General features: G+C 41.2%; 1 protein-coding gene across 1 annotated transcript in view; it reads left to right on the forward strand.

Annotated features, from left to right (window-relative positions):
- The window catches only part of LOC134540305 (uncharacterized), a 404904-nt gene that overhangs the window by 183755 nt on the left and 203163 nt on the right, over positions 1-17986 (forward strand). Inside the window, exon 2 of the mRNA XM_063382964.1 lies at positions 12369-12477. Coding sequence (XP_063239034.1) covers positions 12472-12477 — 6 coding nt within the window. The 5' untranslated portion in view covers positions 12369-12471. The remainder of the gene's footprint in view (positions 1-12368; positions 12478-17986) is intronic.

Below are 17986 nucleotides of genomic sequence, written 5' to 3' on the forward strand. Positions count from 1 at the left end.
TTACACATGTTTCCTATATAGTCAGGATCTACAAAGTTTTTAACCGTGCTCTGGTTTCCCTTCCAACGCATCGAAACTAGTTTGGAAAAGGCCTAGTATTCGTTCTGGAGGGGATTCATAGCCTTTAATGGACTATTTAGGCGCTTTTCGCCTCTATTCTGCACTGTGCCTATGATGTGCTCATGTATCGGCCTGATTTGTGGTGCCAACTGGATCGGGTGAAGCACTCCTAAGCAGGTATCATTCCTCCCCCTCCTGACCATTTGTGGGGGGCGGGGGGGGGGAGCCCTTTAAAGTTCGAGGTGAACAGTTCGTCGGAAAGCCCGACAAGAGTGGCTGTTGTTGCAGTGGCGTAGCCAGGATTTGTGTATAGGGGGTGTTAAGAAACATAGCCCCCCCGTATTAAAGCGGGGGATATAGGGGTCCTCACCCGGGAAAATTTGGATTTTAAGGTGTAAAATAGTGCTATTTTAGCAGTTCTCGGTACTTAAAATTTAAATATTGTAATGGTAAAATTTTTTATTAATTTTAATATGAAATTTGTTTGAGTGATGAATAAGAAATTAATTAAAGATTTGGTGCTAGGGGGGGGGGGGGGTTGAACCCCTAAACCTGGGGCGTAGGAACCAGGGGGGGGGACAGGGGGGACGTGTCCCCCTGAACTTTTTGGGTGGAGGGGACTGTCCCCCCCCCCAACTTTCTAGACCGTGATATTTTTATTTTATAATATTATTCTGCCCAACTTTATTTGTAATTTCTTCACTCATCAAATTTTATCTTAAGGAAACAATAATAATTTTAACATCGATGTATCCAATGGTTAGAAACAAAAATCGCTATTTTGCACTTATAAAATCAAAATTTTCCGGCGGAGGACCCCCGAACCCCCCGTCTTAGTAACAGGGGAATGGGTTTACATGACATCAAAATCATTATTTGTCCCCCCCATCTTTATGAACACAGCAACGCCAATGTGGCTACGCCCCTGTGTTGTTGACGCCGGGCGGGCGCAGCCTCGTGGGCGTCTCGCTGACTGCGCAGGGCAGACCGCCGACGCCGAGATAGCCGGCCGAGGGCTGCTGCAGGGTGGGCGCGTATCTCGGGGGAGGGGGAGGGTGGTGGCCGTGTAGACCGCGCTGACACTGGCACGATCCCCGCGATAAGGCACGATCTGCGCCGCGCCTTCCGGCCAAGAGGCGGAGCACGCCGCCGCAGCCACCTTAGTTGGGACTTCGAGAAATAATCGATCCTCAAGAGGCGGAGGTCGCCACCGCCTGCTGCCCCAGTTGGGACTTCGAGAAATAATCGATCCTCAAGAGGCGGAGGTCGCCACCGCCTGCTGCCCCAGTTGGGACTTCGAGAAATAATCGATCCTCAAGAGGCGGAGGTCGCCGCCGCCTGCCGCTCCAGTTGGGACTTCGAGAAATAATCGATCCTGATACAGACCAGCTGTGTTTCGGGAGAAACCAAAAAAAAATTCGAACCGGTCATGAAGAATGCCGACAGAAGTGAAAACGTTTCGCAATTTTTACGAAAAATTATTATCATTTATCACACAACAAATTTGTTTAATCACGTTAGTAAAATAACTCCTAAATTACTAAAAAATACGCATTGCATAGTAATTGTACGTATTAAAAAAATGATGATGTTCTTAATTTTTAGGTTATATTGCTACTAAGACTCCGTTTTCTTCGTTATTCAAACTATATATCTATATGAGAATATTAATATATGTTATACTTTCATTTTACTGCACAGTAATCGTATACCTATGATTTAAAAGCGCAATAAGTTATACTAATAGGAAAAGATATAGTGTTGTGGTTCCTGACCCCCTCCTTCACAAAACCCTAGCTACGGCATTGAGGGCAAGAATTTTTCGCGGGAAAAAATAATTACGATCTCTCATTAGACTACAAATAAGGGTATGCCCGCACTAGCAAGTGTTCCTTTGTTAATTGGCGGCCGTCTACAAGATGGCTGTGATCGGTGAGCTGACAGTAGACATGCACCTGAAACAAAACCCAGCCAATCACGAAGCGAATGCAACAAAGTTTTGACGCACAGTTGGTCTGGACATCTGTTCTGCTGGAAAAAAAAAATACATGGCATGAAGCCAAATAAACTCGTGATTTCTTTCTACCGTCAAGGAAAAAAAACTTGCGCGCTCTCGTATTCTCACGCAGTCATAAACTTAAACGCCTTTTACCCGTTTTTTTTCAAATACTCGCCGTACACTACAAAATTATTCTTTTTCTCTCTCTCTCTTTCTCTCCGTTTGTGAAGTTTCACTTCAAAAGAAACGTGGCAATATATTTTTTTCCGGTAGTGTAACGGAACAAATGGAACGAACCATGATTACGAGATGTCCGGCACCAGAACTCCACACGTTTACGTTGCGGGCTGTAGAAGCCCCGGGCCAATCACGTGCTGCCTTGGCGCGTTCGGGAAGGGGAAAAAGAAAGGGGGGAGGGGTCGGGTTGCGGAGGACAACAATAAAACGACCCTCGGTGACTTGATTAAAAAAAAAAAATTTGCAAGTCAAGAATTCCATTCATGGCTTGTACATGTGTGTTGACACGTGAGTAACCGGTTTCTGAAGGTCTCCTACTCTCCCAGAACCTGTTTTGTTTTTAAATTTCATCTGCGTTTATTCAACAGTCGTTTAAGCTCGCGCCGTTTCATTGCATCAGCACACTCGCGGGCGACGCCGTGGACTGGGTCGTGTGATCAGCTGTGTGCACGAAGGCAAAAAAATACCTAGCTAACGATCAGGGCAGGATCTACCTTTGAATATATATACTGTATAGAAGTCGCGAGTGGATAGGATTTACTCTACGTTTTTCAGAAGCGTATGATGAGCAGCTTGGGAACTTACACCGCTGCAGTGCGCTGCCGTAACGCCCTGTATCGTCTTAGTTGTTATTTACACGTTAGAGCGCAGCGCTGTCGCCCGCTGTCATTCCCCGCACACCCCACCTATCATTCACTGCAGCTCAAGGTTGTTCAACAGGAGGGGGAAGGGGTGTTTGAAGAGTTCGACACTTGTCCGCTAGGGACCACCATCAAGTCGATGCCCTAGAGATGGTGGCGATTGCGGCGGTGAATTAACCAACTACCTGAAAACCGTATTAGAAATTTTAACCTGGGCTGGCGACTTCTATACAGTATATATATTCAAAGGATCTACTGCCTGTGGGCCCCTAGGTTGAGTCTGGGGTGCGGGCCCTCTCTAAGGGGAAGGGGGATCCCCTTCCAGTGCCTCTTGCCTGGGTCTGGGTGGCTAGTTTATTTTAATTGACCTACAAAACTCATATTTTTTTTTATCAATTTTCTATTTTGAAAATATTTTTTTTATTATTAAACTAGACAATTTAACCAAACAGTATTTAGAGGTTAAGGAATTAAGTGACACCAAAACCGAATGAAAATAATCGAAAATTATTCATGCAGAAGAGTTTAGGTCGGCGCAATTTAATCCACACAAAACAACTGGACATTTATGTCGACGCGTATTTTAAGAATATAAGAAGATCCACATCGCAGTATATTTTTTTTTTTTTTTTTTTTTTTCGTGTCGTGTGGTGCGGGCCCATAGGCCACAGCCTAGATAGCCTGCGCGTAAATACGGCCCTGCAAACGACGGGGAGGGCGCTACTTGGGACATTCGCTTCGGGATGAGACTCTGGTGTTCACCCCCCTTAAAAATAATAAAGAGCACTGGCCAGCCAATCACGAGGGGAAAAAAATATATATTTTGAAAATTTAAGCACAGTTTACATACTAGTTAAGTTTCAGTCCGGCCAACGGCGTACAATGGCGGCTTGAATATGATTTTTCGGGAGGGGCTATCGCACAAAGAAAGGTCGTAGTTGCAAAAAAAAATTAAAGTGGTCAGATATCGGCCTTGGAATATTATTTACAAATTACAGGTTTCAAATACAGAACCTTAGTAGCTACATGCAACTTTTGATGAGATAAAAGTTTATTATATGAAAATAAATATTTAAGTAAACATAAATATACACTAATCAATAAAATTGGTCTCGGGAGGGGCTATCTCCACCACCGCCTCCCCTTCTGGAGCCGCGCTTGACGGCGTAGCCACCTGGGTAGTAACTACTTGCTTGCCGCACGGACGCTCAAGTTCAGATTTGTTTTTTTTCACAAAGCTTAGAAAACTTAAATTTTACGTTTTTCGGCAACTGCCTCATACAAACGCTTAATTCAAAACTGTGTAATCTTCTCGATTGCATGCTCTTTGGTTCATTCTACTAGAATTGAAATAGAAGTTGGCTCTTCAAGTTTCTCTAGACCATAAAACAAATGCTTACGAAACTGATAAATCTACTTATAACTATCTGTCAATAGTTATATTATAAATTAAATATTTAAATATAACCACAGTGGTGACAAGGAATGTATTTGGCTCGACCTTATGCTTATGGTATGTTTATAAAACCACTCAAGAAAAGCAAGACGCAATACTCGTTCATAAGGAAAAAAAAACGCAATGCGTTAAAAATGTCATGCAATTGTCGGCCAGATTTCAACTTGATTGTATTTTGACTTGTGTTTCCGACACCCATATTTGAATAGAAATTTTCCGAAAACTTCGGAAGACGCAGCAGATGTTATGAGCACAGAAGGCCACAAGGCTCTGTTTATTTTACGCAGTGAAAGAGAACACCAGTTTTTAAATAAAAAAGTATCCACGATTCCTTTTGATTACATACGTAGTAAATAATGTTACGACGGCTTGAGCGATGCGCTGGCCGCACTTATCTCCGGAGAAACACCCGTTGAGATACGGCTCTCCTTCCCCCCTCTCCCAGCGCCTTTCCAAACAGTCTGTCTCGCCTGGTATGTTCCCGGAGCCCCGCCTGCGCGAAGTGGCGTAACTAGGACGCCACTGTTCTGGGAGCTTCGGGTGTCAAAGTCGATCCTGATGACTAGAGACCGGAGAAATTCGCGGATTCATTTCGCGATACGCTGGAATGCAAATAATTGTACCTTTATGCAACTTCTGCTATTGGTTCACTGTTAACCTGGAGGACTGTGGGCCAACTATAGGCCCCTCAGTCGAAGCAGTATCGAATCACGAGTCTCCCAATCGAGACGCCTCACGAGTCAGTAGCCACTGAACAGGTGACGTTTGACCGGGTGTGCACAGGATCGTGGAGTCTATCCTGGAGGTCGTTGAATACGCGAATTTTTCCAGTCCCTATTAATATTAATAATAATAATAATAATAATAATAATAATAATCATCAAAAGGAGCCCGGAGTAAAAGTAGTTTTCCACTGTTTTACATTTCAAGTTGCAGCGTTGGTAACGTCCTGCGAATTGCGCGTTTCATAAACGGCTCTGATTTTCCTGCGTTCCTTAACGAACCAAAGCCTTGCGGCGGAGCGATGCGACGCCATCGCTGGTCGCGGACTGTCGCTTGTGCGGTTGTGGCTCCGAGACGGAGCGCGGTCAGGTGTGAAGCTATTAGACTTCCCGCGGGCCCAGGAGGTTCGGCGACTGACAAGGGTTTTCTGATTTACTGGCACCCCTTCTCCACCCCCTCTGCCTCATCCTCTCTCCCGCCACCTTTGTTATGCCTTCTCGCCCGACCTACGCGCACCTCCTAACCCCTCCCTCCCCCCCTATTCCCCTCCTCCAACAAGTGAGCGCTCACAATCGTCTGGCGATCACGAGGTAAGAGACGCTTGCCGGCTTCAATTCCAATATTTCATCCGCCGTGGCGTGAATAAGGGGGGGGGGGGGGGAGAGAGAGAGAGAGAGGAATAAAAGAAATTAAGGTACAAATTGTGTTTAGGAGAAAGGAATGTCTTCCAAAGGTGAATAAGTTCCTCCCATCTTTCAGTTATATATATATAATTTTTTTTCTTCATAACTTAATTTTGGTTTAGCGTTTGAAAAAAACTCTTTTCATGCGATTATTATTTTTGAAATTCGTCGTATCGAAGTGCATTTAATTTTGTTTTACACCCTGTGATCACAAATAAGTTGTTTTAGATAATAACATTTTCGTATTTTAATTTTCCACACCGAAAACATTTTTTTTTCTCCACCACAAAATTACTTAGTTGATATAAACCGTACAAAAAATATATTGTATTAGCAAAAAAAAAACTGTATTAAGATAAGGGTAGATTGCATAGTGTGCTTTTTTTTTTTCGGGGATTGGCCAGGCGTGGCAGCGATTGATGCCATGGTTTACTCCCCTATCTCATATCTAAACTGTAACTAGTTAGTAGCTTGGCTTCTGGGTTGTAGCCGCGTCCTTGGCGAATAATTACATACACCGACGTTTCGGTCGACACTGCAGTCGCCATCAACAGGGAGCAGTTACCTACTGTAGGTAGTTACAGTGTGAAAGCCTGTGCACATTATAACTAGTTAAGTTGGACCCAGGTAAGACCTGCTTTCACGCGAGCGGAGCTGGCTACACACGACGCATTTTCAGATTGATAAATAACTATTCGAACCCCTTGTTGCCGACTTAAGTTTTTTAATACGCAACTTATACATAAATACACACACACAAATACTCTCCGGAAGAAAAAAAATATATTCTTGTGTAACATATTAGCTCTCGGTAAACGGCATCTGGTGGGAATAATTTCCGTGAATGCGACGGAAGTCAAGGAACGGAATCGTGTCACAACCACGGTGCTTCCATCTGCTTTGGATGGCGCGGACCAAAGTTCACAAAGACAAAGGGAAACTTTACAGTAGTAACTTTCTAATGAATTTTTTTAACAAGATGGGCAGTGATTTAACAAAATTCCTTGTCCAAAATAGGGTCCAAAGACAAGGTCTATTATATTTTTTCAAGCCTTTATCACTTATATTGGAGCTGTTTCATTTTATAGTTTAAAATTTCGGTCTGCTGATCAAATGATTCAATACTTACAGTAGGTAACTGCTCCCTGATGATGACGACTGCAATGTCGACCGAAACGCCGGTGAATTATTCGCCAAGGACATTTTCTACAACCCAGAAGCCAAGCCACTACAGACAATGTACGTGAAACCCTGCGAACATTATTAAATGATTCAATAGTCGACGTAGCTGCTCCGGCAGCGAATTCTAGCGGCGGAGATGCGGAAACTACGCGTGTGTATTTGCAAAACGTGAGAACACGTGAATTTGCTCGTTACAGAGGTTAGACGTCACACACCACTGGCCAGCACTGAAAAGACTAACACACTTCAAAAAAAAAAAAATTATCCGTGAAGTAATTTACAAGGAGGATATTATTTTTTTCTCCATATTTGGAAGAGAAGCCATCGAAAGTGCAAAAAAAAAACGTAGCAGCCATTTCCGATCGTTTTTTGACGTTCACCAACGCTCGCTCAGGTGTGGCAATCTCCAAGTCTCGGAGCCAACCGGGCGAGACGTAATTTCGTGGGTGGATGGTCGCGTTCCAGACCGCACTTCGCCACGGCCGGCCGCAGGAATCCTTTCCGCCTGCGCGAAGGAAATAAAAGGAATCAACGTCCACGTACTGTAACATAAAAAAAAAATAAAATAAACCTCGGAAAGGGGGAGCAAAAGCCACGGACAAAAAAAATTCTCCCTCTCTCTCTCGTTCTTTTTTTGTGCGGCGTAAAATATTCAAGACTCCGCTCCTTATTGTTGTGTTCAGGCAGCGTGTCTGGAAATTTTTTTTTCTAACAGTTGGTGTTCCTGGGAGAGTAATATCGGTTAATTTATAGACGCCATTTGTTAGCGACGGACGGACGTGAGTTGTGGACGTGGTTATCAGACGGGAGGGAGAGAGAGATTTTCACCTTGGGGCAGGCATGCGCACCTACGTCGACGCGTGAAGTCGGACGACGCGTTGCGTGCGGCGTTGAAAAAATAAATGTTCATGGGAGCGGGTTTTAAGGGGTGGCGGTAAGGGGGGGGGATTGATCCAGATAAGCCTAGCTTCCCGTACCACCGCCTTCGGTTCGTTAGCTCCGTACAAATCCTGGGCTTTCCTTGTTGCGAGACGAGATCTGGAGATTAATTTGAATGTTCCACGTAAAAAGATTTATTTTTTTATTAATAAACAACAATTTTTGGCGAGGAACCAAGAACATTTCATTAGACTTCCAAGTTGTTGACGCCCACACGCCGAAATAATCCATCTTTATGGCGGTCCAGTCTCTGTGTATTTTTGTAAACGTGACAGAAATATTCATTTAGAATTACATATAGTTGTATATTTGTACATTTACATGAACAAACACTCTATCACAAAAAAAGAGTGTTCGCAGTGATAATGGGTTAGGAGTTTTTACACGGGATTTTATGCTTTATGTTGACCCAGTACCTCCAGTATTTAAATTATTTTGTAAACCGTTCCTTGAATAGATTTCCAGTGTTAGCTGCGCACATAAATAAGCATAATAAAACAAAATAAAATCCAACTATTTAATATTCGATTATCTTTTCCATGGTTTAAATTTTTTTGTTTGAATGAGACATCGATTTAAATACTAAATTATGCGTCATCTTTCGTAAGAAATACTCAGTATTATCTCGAAACAAAAAAAAACAAACAAATATGCCAAAAATAACCATAGCCATGTGTTGTGCAAAGTTATAATATATTTCTCGTGTTGTTTTGCAAATTATTTCTTGGAATCTTGTTTCCAAAGGGATATTTTGTTAAAGCACAAAAAAATATTTTCCTGTGTGTTCCTCAGAAGGTTACCATCTGGGGCTCCAGATATCCCTCAGCCTTGCTTGCGGGTTTGGAAACCATGTGTGTGTGTGCGCGCGCATCGTGTGGCGAGAGAAGCGCTTGCTGCAACAACAGTGATTGGTCAAACAATTCAGAAGACTATTGGTTCTGAATCTTTATCATATACACGATGATCTAATATTATTTTTTCAACACATTACAAGTTCATATAATCTTATTTGCAGTACCTGTTTTCTCGGTGAATTTAGCCAGCAGTTGATATGGTGAATGACTACGCTACAGTAATATGGTGAATGACTATAGAGATTGTGTAAGCTGCATGGGATGGGCTCTCATACAGCAACAGGATTTTAATTGATGGCTGTAACTGTTGCTGAATCCTACAAGCAATTTTATATTAAATGTCCGAGTGCAAATCTTTGATATGATTCATAGTTAGAGACAGGAAAAATTCGCAGATTCATTCTGCAATAGGATAGAATTCAAACACATATACCTTTTAGATGATTTTGCTATTGGCTTTCTGTACATTTTGACAAATCTCAACCAGTTATAAACTCTCTCCCAAAGAAGGATCGAATCACAGAAAACACCAGCTGAGACGACTTACAAGTCGTAAGCCAATGAACTTGCATTATTTGCCCAAGTGTACAGGGGAATGTGCAGTCTATCCTGAAGGCCATCTAAACCGCGAATTTTTCCGGTCTCTATTCATAGTGTCTTACGAGTTCCTAGCATTCCAAACCTTTACTCACTCTTGCTGCCTAGTCTTTATTTAACACGTAACTATTTTCTTCTAGTTAATGGTCCTTCTGTATCAAACGCATCTCGGAGAAAAAGTCCTCTGCCGAAATCATGGAGGTAAGAAGTCAGGGAGTGAGTCTGTCCACATTTTGCCATGAAAATAATTGAAGTCAAAATGGATAAACACCCTATCAAAACATTTTTTTTTGTTAGAGTGAAGTTTCAACGCTAACTTCCGTCTGGTTACATTTTTTTTTAAAAACTTTGTTTAAAAATACACTTTATATGATGGCAATAGTTTTTTTTTATAATTACTCTTAGCTTTTTTTTTTTTTTTTTTTTAAGCTTTCGGTAACGTATCGCTTATCCAGAGTGACCTCAACTTCAGAACATTCCCGTCCATGACTGAAATGGTCTCCTGGAGGTTACTTTCGAGGCCATATTCGAATATATTACATCCCTATCAAATTAGGAATCAATAAAAATTTTGATGGGAAACCCCTTAGGCTATTTCAACGCATTACTAACGACATTAAAAGTTTTTTTTTATATATATATATTTCAAGTTATTTTCTGTTCTCTCTAGATTATGGGGGAAGGGATTTATTTTTTTCATTTTTTTTGGCGGTTGTTGGGGAAGGGGGTTAACATCGTCCCTCCCATAGACCTGTCACTGCGAGGGTCAGAAGGTCTTCATAGCCGGGGGGAACATCGGGTCATGGTACTATGCGTGACCCCGAAAACGGTTTCTGGTTTCTTCCGCGTTGTCTTACCACCAGAGAGAGAGAAACCGGAGGAGGAGGAAAAAGGGGGTTGGGGAAGTGAACCTTATCGGGTGACACCTGTTCTTGGTCCTTCTATACCTGCCCGGCCGCCTTCCTTTTTCTCTTACTCTCTCTCTCTCTCTCTCTCTCTCTCTCTCTGTGTCTGTCGTCTTCTTCCTCGTGGGGTCTATCAGCCGTCGGGGACAAAGCGCTTTAATTAGCGCGCTGGAAAGACCTGGGGTCTTCGGGAAGACGGACAATAGACCCGTCGCTGACGGTCCTTGTGGAGCGCGGTCTAGGTCCCCGGCGTGCTGGGGGTCAGAGGTCACCCATGAATCCTGGCATTAATCCCTCTTTCATCTCCCCTCCCCCCCCTCCACCTTTTTCATCTCCCTCTCTCTCTGGCACGAACACCAAAGGCATGCCTAATTAAGCGAAGGAACCACAGGTTGTTCCCCGCGGGGAAGCTGTGTTTGTGGGGGGGGGGGGGGGGGAAGAGTGAGAGCTCAATGAACGTAACCGAAATTGTACACGAGTCCATACACGGAGAGAGAAAAAAAAGGTTTCTGTACTTTTACGTAATAATCCTTTGGAAAACCTAGTTGTCTTAATGTACATACAACAAGAAGGCAATGACTATGGCTATTTTTTGAATGCAGATATAAAAAATAGGTTGCTCTTTTTTTTTTCTCGAGATGATACTGAATATTTGATTTCGAAAATTTACGCTTTAACTGATGCTTAAATCAAACATGATTTTTTTTTAACCATGGAAAAAAAATCAATCGGATATTCAATAATAATTGTGTTTTATTTTATCATGGTTATTACGAGCGCAGTTAATACGATCGGAGGTACTGGGACAACTCAAAGCATAAATGCCCGGGTAAGGATCTGAACCCAGTATCACCGAAAACACTTTTTTTTGTAGTGATACATATGTTTTCATTTACAAATATTTGTTAATTTTAACATTGATATTTCTGTTCCATTTATACAAAAAAATTACAGTGTACGCAGAAATAGACACAAACAGGCAGACGTGCGTGAAGAAAGAAGTAACAAGGTTACAGACAGTACACAACATGTGACACCATATAAGAAAACTGATGAGACAACAATTTTCTAAAACCATTTTCAGATAAGTAGCAGGAAAGTAATACCAAGGATCTAGCAGGGGAAAAACTGAACACTGCAAGTTTAACGGGAGATAATCCACTTCTTGTTTTCCCAGATAAAGACAAAGTACCACGATAGAGAGAGTGAGAGTGAGAAAGAGAGAGAGACCAAGCATCAAGAAAAGCTTAGATGAGTTCTGTTGAGCAAATCATCATAACTCGTAGTGCGAGAATAATGGTAATAAAACAGCGAATAGATGTGTAGAGACGAAATTGTAAAGTAAGGCAGAATGTGACAGAGCTGTTCAGAGTTATTTCGTGCATATAAATGTACGTATATTTAAAAAAAAAAAAAAGTAAGCGCGAGAGAGAAAAGTAGTGTAGGGATATTTACTGAACATGGTGCATTTATTTCATCTATGTGCCACATTATCTATGGAGTAAACGAACCGTTGAACTTGAATTGTGAAAATGGCGTGTACTAAAATTTTATATCACACACACACACACACATATATATATATACAGATACATATACCTATATATATACATCATATAAATTTCGATCACAATTCTGTTTTCTGTAATAATTTTACCATAATATTGAACACAGTATTAGTAAGGACAAGTATTTTTCGAGAAAAAAATATAATCGGTCACGTTTCCATGGCGTTTGAAAAGAGAGAGAAAGAAAGGGAGAAAGAGAAAGAAATAACACCTGTTTACCGCGCGAGGCATTGTCATGTGGCTTTTATGTAATATAAATTCAATAATTTTATACTGTAGGTACTGTAGGTAACTGCTCCCTGATGATGGCGACTGCAATGTCGACCGAAACGTCTGCGAATTATTCGCCGAGGACATGGCTACAACCCAGAAGCCAAGCTACTTCGTGGATAATTTGTTCGGACCGTTTGAAGCTGGGAGGCGCTGCGCCATCCACCAAACCACAACTCCACCTCGCGACTTCGGCTTGATTTCCCGAGACGAGGGAACCGACTTAGTGGCATTCGCATTCGGAAATGTTCCAGAGATTCTTCAGGCAGCAGATCCGCTACATTCGCATCTACCAGCACAGCAGGCGCTGATAAAAGGACATCGTACAACTTCCGCTGGCAGCGGGTCTGCTCAACAATGCTGGTGAGTAGGTACCTACACTGAACGACAGTAAAGAAATTTTGTGACTGGTATCCCTTTCGTCTCACTGTAGAGACCGGAAAAATTCGCGGATTCATTTCGCGATATGCTGAAATGCAAATAGTTCTACTTTTATGCAACTTCTGCTATTGGTTCACTGTTAACCTGGAGGACTGTGGGGCCAACTATAGACCCTCAGTCGAAGCAATATCGAATCACGAGTCTCCCAGTTGAGACGCCTCACGAGTCGGCAGCCAATGAACAGGTGACGTTTGCCCGAGTGTGCACAGGATCGTGGAGTCTATCCTGGAGGTCAGTGAATACGCGAATTTTTTCCAGTCCCTACGTTTCAGTTGTGAATAAATATGTGGGGACCGGAAAAATTCGCGAATTCATTTCGCGATAGGCTAAAATACAAATAGTTATACCCCAGTGCTGCCTCTGCTATTGGCTCACAACTCACCTGGATGACTCTGGGCCAATGAGAAACGCCCGACCAAAGCTTTATCGAATCACAGGCTGCTACGTTGGGACGCCTCACAAGACAGCAGCCAATCAGTGGGTGGCATTTAACCGAGTGTACGTAGAACTATGGAGTTCATCCTACAGGTCATTGAACCCGCGAATTTTTCCTGTCCCTATAAATAGAGACCGGAAAAATTCGCGGGTTCAATGACCTCCAGGATAGACTCCACGATCCTGTGCACACCCGGGCAAACGTCACCTGTTCATTGGCTACTGACTTGTGAGGCGTCTCAATTGGGAGACTCGTGATTCGATACTGCTTCGACTGAGGGCCTATAATTGGCCCACACTCCTCCAGGTTAACAGTGAACCAATAGCAGAAGTTGCATAAAGTTACAACTATTTGCAATTCAGCATATCGCGAAATGAATCCGCGAATTTTTCCGGTCTCTACCTATAAATATGTATAGGGACAGGAAAAATTCACGGGTTCAATGACCTGTAGGATGAACTCCATAGTTCTACGTACACTCGGTTAAATGCCACCCACTGATTGGCTGCTGTCTTGTGAGACGTTCCAGCGTAGCAGCCTGTGATTCGATAAAGCTTTGGTTGGGTGTTTCTCATTGGCCGAGAGTCATCCAGGTGAGTTGTGAACCAATAACAGAGGAAGCACTGAGGTATAACGATTTGTATTTTAACCTATCGCTAAATGAATTCGCGAATTTTTCCGGTCTCTAAATATGTAGTTGCCAGCTTTCGGGTGTCGGAAACGTTGATGCGCACGTGCGAGTGAGGGGTTGGAGGGACGGATAGGGGGAAGGGGTAACAGCAGATGGCGGCAGACGGGACTGACAGGCCGACGTGACTCGCGTGGGGCCCCGGGAAGCGGAAATGCCGAGCTAGGACCAGCACGCACGCACACACACCAACACGCACAGTCCTGCAGGGAAGATGTTCTCGGAAACACAGCAGTGACCCGCGCATCTCTACACGCCGCGGAGAAGTAAGTTTTTATTCTTATCTTTTCACTGCTCCACTGTAGAACTTTTTTTTTTTTTTTGGGTGTGTGTAAATATAACAGAAATAATTCACGTAAAATGACAGACATTTGTAAATTTGGAATTGTTACATGAAAACATAATGTTTTGTCAATTTGGTCAAAAGAAAATTTTCCATGATCTTCAGTAAAATGTTTTCTATGTGCAAAAATATCTGGATCTATTTTAACGAAAAGAAATCGTCAACAGGCTGTTCAGTGTCCTATAAAGGCGCGCATTTCAAGCGGCAGCATAGTTTACTCATCCATCAGATAAGAAGGCTCCTTAAACTTTCTAACGTTTTTTTTCCCTTGCCTCTTTAGGCGCCTGTTGTGAGGCCGAGCTGATTAGTATGCGAGTAGCTTGATGTTATAATCACTGCTACCAACCGTGGCGGATTAGAAACGCACTTACGGAAATAACACGTGGGCAGGACTAAGTGATAGACTGTGTTCCTGGGTGACTGCCAACCTCAGGATATGTCAGGAGCCAAGTAACACGAAGTATATAAGGTCAAACAAAATAAATAAATAAATAAACATAGAGTTATAAGCTGTAATTAAGTAATCAAGGAAACCTTAGATAGAAACCAGATACAAAACAAAAGCTGCAGAGATGAAGAAAAAAAAAAGAGGTGAAGGTAATATGTTTCATGGATATATACTGAAAGTTTAAACGTTCGAGCAGAATTAATTTGTGTGTGTGTTCAACAGGCAGTGCAAGACATGCATAACTCATTAAAACGTACTGCAACAAATACAGTCGAATATCTATACTATTTATTATAAACCTGTAGTTTGTATGTTCGAGACTGACGGAAAAAAAACTAGACAGATTGTTATGAAACAATTTTTTGTTTAAAAGTTTATGACATTACTTAAAAACTGGTTTCTATATTATATCACTACGATAAGGAAGTGTGTCTGTCTATTGGAGCATCACGCAAAAACTACTGAACTGATTTCGATGAAACATTTTGTGTTTAAAAGCTTGTGATTAGACGTAAAAATTTGTGTATATTTTATCTCCTTACTATGACACATTTTTCCCTACAACCAACCGCAATAAATATAAGGTGAGCTCCCATTTCCATTTCATTAATATTACGGAAGGATTAGTTTTTAATGGCTCTTGCACTAGATGCAGGTGGAGCTGTAATATATAATAAAAACATTTAGCAAGATTTGAAGAAATTTTCGCCATTTCATTGATGATGCTTTCTTCGATTCCATGGCTACGGCCTTTTGCATTGTTGATGCCTCCTGCATTTAGGGGCAGGCAGTTTTCGCGAAAAGATCTGAACACTTATTAGACTGCAACAAGGTATACCCACGCCTGTGGTCTCTTCCCTGAGATTGACGGCCGTCTGCGAGAGAAGTCGTCGCCTTGTTTTACCGAGCCACTCAGGACGCGTTTGCTTCCGTACTGACTTAATGTGATTTGGTGTTGTAACAATCGACGTGTACCTGAAAGAAACTCACCGAATCACGGAACACAGACGGTGCTACATTGTTTTGACTTTTCAGCTAGTCTCGGAATCTTTTCGCGAAATATCCATGCCCCTACTCCTGCATATCCATGGCAACGGATTCTGCGACATAAAGACGTGTTTATTTCTGGTAGTTGATTTGGAAAGCAAATATGTACCTATGTAAGATATTGAAAAAAAAAACACGTGAGAGAGTATTTCAGTACTCGCCAAAGATGACATCTAACTTCGGTAACGAGCAAATTCTTATGTTCTCATGTAGCAAATCGCTAATAATACGAAACTCGGACACGAAATTTAACGCAGAAATCTTAAAAATAATGTATTCTTTAAAATAATGCCGTGCGTGATGAACAAACGCAAATTTGTTTTCAACTAAATTTCTGGTCGTGAACCATATGTAGTTTCCGCCCCCGCCGCTAGAATTCGCTGCCGGAGCAAATACGTCGACTATCAAACTATTCAATTTGCAGAGCTAAATTTTAAAATATATAATGAAATCACAAAGCCACGAAAAAACACTACACCCTGGCTATGATTTTAGACAATGAATTTTATTATAATTAATTTATTAAAATTTTCGTTTGATTCTTGAAATTACACCTATCAAATGCCGTATGCCTAAGCTAAGATGTTACACATCAAAAATTGACAGCATGAAAAAAAGACTATTTACAATTATATATGTGTTTTAAAATCTTATGCTTTAGTGATTGATATTGGATTATGGTCCATATAATTAAAAACATTTATTTATGATATAAATTGTGTTTATAAACTTCCTAAATTGTAATTATATGAGTGAGGTTATGTTCCCATATGTACAACGATGTCAGTTTGCTTGTATGTAAGCTTCCATTGTCACTGGCAGGGGGTATCTGTGGAGGGTTTACTAATCGCCTGACCGTTTTCATGGGAGTTTTTGTGAGGTTATGTTCCCGTTTGTATAATTTATTTACATTATAAATTACAACAATATTTGCAACACGAGAACACACGAATCTGCTCGTTAACCGAGGTCAGAGTTACACATCTCTGGCGAGTACTGGAAGACTAGCTCACATTATTTAAAAACATATCAAATGACTTTTTTTTTTTAACAATATTTTTTATTTGTTTAGACAGGTACAGACTCACAGCAATTGGTTACCCGGGACTCGAACCCAGAACCCCTGTCAGGGAAAGATGGCTTGTGTCTAACCACGCTATGGAGGTCGACAAACTACTGAGCCAATAAATAGGTCGCTAAAAACGTTTAAAAATTTTTTTATTAAATATTACTCTTTTTTTTTTACTTTCAGTTTTTCAAATGTACGAAGCATTCAGAAAACTCATATTTTAATTATTTCATGCGTATGTACTCCGCTCAATGCTTTGAGAAAAAAATTTTTTAAAAATAAAACTACACTTCACGCGCGTAAAATGACTAAATATCAATTCGGAACGAAACAAACACCATCGAAAGACCGATATGTCGTAAGTAGGGCCATGCAATTTTCGCGATCGCGAAAAAACGACGAAAAACGCGAAATATTCATTACATCTGATTTTCCCACGAAATTTGCCTTTTTTTTGACAATTCACGATAAAACACGCGAAAAACGCAAAAAAATATTTATTAACTCCTTTGTTCAACACAACAGAGACAGTGCCAACTTGTACCACCTTACTACGAAAAAAATATGCAATACGTTTTATAATTGTAAACACGGCAAGAAATTTCAACAATCCTTAAAAATCTGACGTGAGTAGAGTATTAAACTTGTATTCTCATAAATTCATGCGGTAAGGGACGTGGATTGGAATCCAAACGGTATTTTTTTCCCCGTAGCAACGTTACCAATTTATAATATATTTTTTCTAATCTCAGATAACTTGTCGTATATATAAAGCTGTCGGAAAAAAATTAAATAGAACCATCCGTCGAAACGATCGTGATAATATATTTTATTAACGAAGTCACGCGCCATCTTCTTTGTTGATACTGCAAATTTGACCAAAGAGTCACAGACTCTTTCTAGGCATAGATGTGTCTATCCAGATGTAGAAAGTCGCTCACCCGAACAGTTCCGAAGTTTTCCGATCGCAAGTAAAAAAGCACCATAATTAAAGGATTAAAATATTTTTATTTTACGGTCATTAAGTATTTTAAATTACGCCAACCTAACCTAAGATAACGTTTAACTTCGGAAGATTTCAGGTTGTGCTTTGAACTGTAAGTTATCCATCCAATACAGCACAATGTTTTTAAAAGGCAATATCGCCAATATTCCAAAATGGCGCCGTTCTGGAAATGTTCAGTATTCACAATGAATGCAACACATTAGGTCCTGAAATTAAAAAAAAAAATTCTTGGAAGTAATTAATTGTTGGTTAGTTCAACATGCCAAAATCGTGTAAAGGAATTTAAAAGTGATGGCTTTTTTATTTTTGATGAAGAAAGTAAAATTATGATGTGCAAGTATTGCACAAGTATTGTATATAGTGTGGAGTGGCTGCGAAAAGACTTGATTCCTGT

This window comes from Bacillus rossius, chromosome 16 (assembly GCF_032445375.1).
Source record: "Bacillus rossius redtenbacheri isolate Brsri chromosome 16, Brsri_v3, whole genome shotgun sequence".
NCBI lineage: Eukaryota > Metazoa > Arthropoda > Insecta > Phasmatodea > Bacillidae > Bacillus > Bacillus rossius.